This window comes from Nestor notabilis, unplaced genomic scaffold (assembly GCF_000696875.1).
Source record: "Nestor notabilis isolate BGI_N333 unplaced genomic scaffold, ASM69687v1 scaffold29458, whole genome shotgun sequence".
Taxonomy (NCBI): Eukaryota; Metazoa; Chordata; class Aves; order Psittaciformes; family Psittacidae; genus Nestor; species Nestor notabilis.
In genome coordinates this window covers 2111-8064 of record NW_009940134.1, presented here as the reverse complement: position 1 = coordinate 8064, position 5954 = coordinate 2111, and the positions used below count along the sequence as shown (strand labels likewise).

At 35.7% G+C, this 5954-nt stretch overlaps 1 protein-coding gene across 1 annotated transcript in view; it reads right to left on the bottom strand.

Annotated features, from left to right (window-relative positions):
• ATG3 (autophagy related 3) overlaps positions 1 to 5446 on the bottom strand; it is a gene marked incomplete at its 5' end in the record, with an annotated part of 19861 nt that extends 14415 nt beyond the window's left edge. The window contains 3 exons of the mRNA XM_010020213.1: positions 832 to 902; positions 2094 to 2143; positions 5370 to 5446. Of these exons, the coding sequence (XP_010018515.1) occupies positions 832 to 902; positions 2094 to 2143; positions 5370 to 5446 (198 nt within the window). The remainder of the gene's footprint in view (positions 1 to 831; positions 903 to 2093; positions 2144 to 5369) is intronic.
• Between the last annotated feature and the right edge of the window lie 508 nt (positions 5447 to 5954).

Here is a 5954-nt window from a genome sequence, read left to right as displayed (position 1 = left end):
AATGAGGGGTCCTGGAAGTGCTGGAAGGGAGAGGGGGAGGAAGGGGGAGGGGGGAAGAGAAACAAAGTTGATCACTTGGCCATCCAGCCATCAGGACCATCTTAGGAAAGTCTGCCCAACACTGCTGTAAGCATTTTCACCTGACGGCACACTGCAAGACTCCAAAAGCCACCAAGTGAAATCCAAGCATAAAATACAACCCATTGCAGGTAAAAATCTCCTCAGGCTGTTATTCACACTAAAGGTTCATCTAATGGAATTATCTGACACATTTTGACACAAGATCTTTTGAGAAAATTATTTCCCCATTCTTGTGCCAAGATGTTAGCTGCCCAAGATGTTAGTCAGCCCAAGTATTCTATATACACAACAGTGAAGCTCATCAAAATTTAAAACTGTTTCATTGTTTTTGACAGGGATAGTGACAGTAATTACATATCTGAACAAGAAGTATCAGTGTCACTGTGAAAAACATTTTGGGAACACTTCAATAGCCTGAGTTTTCTGAAAGAAAGAGGAAAATAAACACATCTTCCTTTTAGACACCTAATAATAGTTGAAGGACAGAAGAAAGACACACAAGGAGTTTTATAATGTTTAAACTTAATTTCTATTTCATCAAGGCAAGCTGTATTACTAGTACAAAGCCCTGCTAACACCTGAGCTAAACAAAAGATTTTAGATGTGCAGGAAAAACTGTTTTAATATTGCAAAGCCAAAGCATTCAAAATTCAAGATATTTGCTTCTCCTGCCAATACAATCAGTAGTTGATAGCACAGTCAACCATGCTATCAATCCTAAGAACACTTATATTTAAACTTCAGCCTTACCATTTTTAGTTACCAAAAACTGTTTGTCTGTTGGCAGATAAGCCTTGACTTTTAGTTCTTCTCCTGAAGCCCTGTAAAATGAAGTGCACCATAAAAGGTTGAGAATTTGATGATCTGCAAACAAAAGAACCCTTCTATTTTCACTGTATATCAGGAACATTACATATAGTCTTCTTGACCTATTCTCAGAGTCTGTTTGCTATGACTTTACTCTTCCCTATATAAACACTTTGATGTAAGAGATCAAAAAGGTTGGCCACCCCTAAACTCTACACTCTTAGATCAAAACTATTTTCTGCTTCAAAAACTACTTTCACTTTAAGATGGTCAAGAAAAGATGGGTTGAAGGACAAATACACTCTATATAGAACAGCAACAGAGATCCAAATGTTTGAATAAAGCAACTTCAGAAAAAGCAAGAAACAGACCTCTACAAATATAAAACCTGCCCACAGTCACTAGAGCTCAAGTAATCTTTGCCAAGTTCACATTACTGAAGCATTTGCTTTCACTTTCAGTGAATTTTGGTTTAAAGTAAGACCAACATTCTAAATGGCCTGTTCTAAACTGCTGGCACATAGGCCAGACTCAACATTGTATTTTCTCTCAAGGTGATGGTAAAAGGGCAAGAAACAATGATTAAAGCATAATAATTCCTCCTTCAGCAATTCATGGCCTAGTATAGAGCCAAGAACCTTGATGATACCAACTGCACAGACAATGCTCATCTAAGCACTGATTTAGTTTTATAATGCAAGACATTAGTAGAACATGAGGAATCACCCTATTTGCACCCTTATTGTGTATGAAAGATAAGGAACTTCCAAGGGCAAGCACTGCTCAAAGTAAGCTGATGCGGGCCAACTTGAACATAATCAATTAATAAATGCTTGTCTAAAATACACTAATTACAACTACTTCTTAGCTGCATGTAGCCTTTGCTTTTTGAATCAAGACAAGCTCAGGGAGACATGCTACCACAGCTAAGCACTGAAAGCATTCACAGTATGTATTGGCTTATTTCCTCTAAAACCTTAGGAAACAAAAAATCCCCAAACAAATCCTTGTCTCAACTACTGCTACACAGCAATAAGTAAGTCCTGCCTGACTTAAGATAGCTTCATCATAAAACCAGCATAAGTTCTACTGAAAGAGTCCATGTATTGTTATGAAATGAGACAAATGTATAGTCGCATTCAATGGAAGCACATTAAAGCATAATAGGGATGCTAGCTTTCTATAACTCTCTTCATTTTACTTACCATTGCCAAGTAGGACAGTGGTGAACTAAGTGATCTCCAGCTGCGACAAACTGTTAATGCAGGAAAAAAATTGAAGTACTGTTAAATACAGCATATGGAAACAATCTCCAACTTTCCTCAATATTAGTAGTTCAGTTGCACATTCCTTTGACAGATTAACTATGTAACTAACAATTGTTTAGATCAGTTTGATGCTTTATTTTAACTCAATTTCCAGCTAACCATGAAAACTCAAAGACTAAATTGACTTCAGCTGAAGGAAATGCATACTAAGCACAACAACAAATTCAGGTATTTTAAAAAGCTGTGGTATATACTCTATCAGTCTTGAAACAAGCAAAAAAGTTTCTAGACCCAGCAGCATCGTTTACTTTGTGATGAAGAAACTGTTTTTATTTGCCACTCTTCAAACAAAGTTTTACAAAGACAATGAAGAGCTTAATGTAAAAAAATAAATAAATTATCTTTCGGTGTTTAAAACAATTTTGCAGCAAGCAGAAAAGTGAGACTGACATCAATTCATTGAATTGATGAAAAAACTGCAACAGAGGAATAAACAGTATACATTTTAAGTAATGACCATCACTGTAATAGTTCACCCCTGACGTTAACTAAATAAGGATAACCATACGTTGAAAAACCTTATGTGTAACTGTTCTGAAGAAATAGCTTCTAAAAAATCTCCAGGCTACTTGAGCTTAATATCAGAGACAAATGATTTTATAAAATTACATCACTACTTTGAAGTTGTATTGCAAAACTCATGCTAGGCTTCTAGACAAACTCAAATTCATCCAGAAAAGTCTAACCCACTGGCTTCTTTTTGTATGCATAAATTGAGAAAGGCAAGCCTGCACCCAAGAAAAGCTATTTGTGTGGTCTTTTGCACCAGTTACTTTTGAAAATGAGGGGCATACCCATTGCTACAGTTGCTTTCTTGTCTTAAAATGCCAGTTTATAACAATACACTTTTAATTAACCAGAAGCTGTTTGTAAGTGGTGTGTCAGTCATTTTATCACCATGTCCTCCAAAGCGAGGCATATCAGCATAGTGGAAAACACCACAACACGCACTGCATATGGATTAGCAGACTTAATCTCTGCAGAACTGCTTCCTTTCATCCACTTTCCAACAGAAGTCTCTAGCATAGGTGAAATCTTCTAAGAAAACAGCAACCCCTCCCAATACACATCAAAATTTTAAAACTCATTAGCCTTAACATAATAATAAACAACATATGAAACTCCAGAATTATTTAGAATTCTCTGTTCAAGGAACTGGAACCAACTGGCAACAATGCTACAAAATATTCCTCAAGATGAAAAAAAAAGTTAAAGTATTCTTTGTGGGTCTAATAGATGCAAAACCCTAGAACAATACTTGAAATGTCATTTGCATTTTCTTCAGCTTAGGCAGCAGAATTATCTAGCTGCTTTCACTTTCTACTTCTCAAGCACTAATGCTATCTCATACCTGAACCAATATTGCAAAAGACACCAATTTCAGGACAACATCTTACTTCTACTCCTGTAAAGTATGATTTTTAAAATTTGCCAGTACTTACACGTAAGATTAAAACAGGTGTTATCTTTCTGAGGTATTAACTAGTAAGAACAGGCAAGAATTTGTTCTCATTAAATCAAGTACAGAAGTACATGAAAAGAGGGAGCAACTGTCGAATTTGAATAATGAGTCATTTTTTAGCCTTATTCCTAACTGATTCATCTTCTGAGGCAAGCCACAGGAACCCCCCAAAGTCTATAAAACAGCATCTCAGACTAAAATTCAATTGAATTGAGATTCATTACCCAAGAAATTCAAAGTCATCCGAAAACAATATCCTAGCAATATCAATGCTTTGAATCTTTCTTTAGCGATCATTACTATATAAAGACCAAAATCCTCAGGGAAGAAGAAAGACTGTCAAGTGGACAATCAGCAGGTCCATGTTTCAGTCTCATCTAAATTTATCAAAAAATTAATCCTGCTGTAGAATTGTTTCCCTTGACTACTGCTTTGAAGGATCCAATTCGGTCTTCCTATCAGAATCTAACTACAGAGAATACACACTATTCACATTCTTGATGTTTAAATGCTACAAAGTGTTTAACATAACATAGTGTGGTTCTTGCTACGTTCTATAGAAAGCCCCTTTCATTTCAGTACTACTACAAAATTTTCTCCCATGATCAAGAAGGGATTAAGCATTAGTAAAACATCTGTCTAGACTTTCTCTGTTATATTTGTTTTACAGACAATATAAATAGTAAACCTATTATTGTGTAATATATAACATATATTTATATACACTTATACACACACACATATGCTTATCAGAACAGCAGAACATCATGTTGCTAAGCCTGTTTTTCTGACCTTGCTTGCTTGCCATGCAACACAGCAGAAATATGCTATAGCTCCCAACGTTAGGAAAAATACTTCTGTTCAAATTATCTACCTGCATCAGTCATCATTTGTTTCATTTTTTTCCATCTCATCTTCACGTTTGTGCAGTCTGCCTTGTTTCTCTTTCATTCTACCTAACAGTTTTAACATTGTTTTCTTAAACCTCTGTGAAGACAATATATTTTCAGAACAGTAACACTTTAATGTGAGAAAAAGTAGAAGTGAGAAGTCAAAATAGCACTGTACAATCAGTGTTTCTACTATTCTAAAAAAAATAAAAATAATAAAAAAAAAAATCCTGTTTCGTTATCTTCACAGCAGACTCCTTGAAAAAACTACTACTACTTGGCAGCAATCCAAAATACAACCAGCTGAAGTAAGCTATAGAGAAAAGGAGGGGAAAAGTAGTAATCACTAGATACTTGGTGTGGACAAGCATATATAATGATTTAGCCAGAGCCTTGGAAGGAAACAAAAGTGAGGTAAGCAAAAGACTGTTTCCAAGACACAAGCTCCCCTCTGAGCTGCTTATGGGAAAGACTTCTAAAATCAATATATTCCTGTTTGAGTCCAGAACTACGACAAATGGAGCTGTTGACCTATCACAAGCTTCTTTACAAGCTTTTTGTGACATAATCCAGGAAAAAAGCATTCCACTTTCAGATGTCAAATGTCATCTCAAGAGAAATTCTGTTGCTCTATTTCATCTCTAGAGCAAAAAGGCCATTTAGAACTTTCACTTCGTGAAAATTGTTTCAAGAAGCAATAATTAATTGGCAAAGACATGAACTGTTTGAGATTAGCATGGTCATTTTGACTAAAATTTATCATTACTTTCCAAATATATTTCAAAGTTTCTAAATACTTACTTCTTCAGGTGTGATTACTCCAGTTTCTTTGAACTTTGACTCCTGCAATAAAGAAAGGTTAGAAATTTTGAGAACTGCTGACAAATGGAAGTACCCCACTTTACCAGTAAGACAAACATAGAATCAACTAGGTTGGAAAAGACCTTTAAGATCATGAAGTCCTGCCTTGGAACTAGCACTGTATACAGGTATCTGTTAATCAGCTTGGAGACGACCTCTGCCAGGGCTGACAGGCAGCCTACTTCCATATCCTCTGTTGTACAGCTCGATAAAATTACTTCTTACAGGATGTGGGGTATTATGAGAAAAGATCACACACATTAAATAGTATTTTTGCTACAGCCATTTAATATATAAAAACTGGAGAAAATATCCTGCAACACTATTACATTTGCCAGTAAGAGAAAACAAGTCTGAATCAGTGATTCTCAGAATCAAGACTTTGGGACTGTTCTAGGCACTGAACAGCACTACGATGCGTGAGTATGGGGCTTTGCAGTTAAGAAAGGTCAGTAAACGAATGACTAAACCAACTTTTCTCTGTGCTAGGAAAAGTTACGTAGAAAGACTTAACTTTTTTTTTGC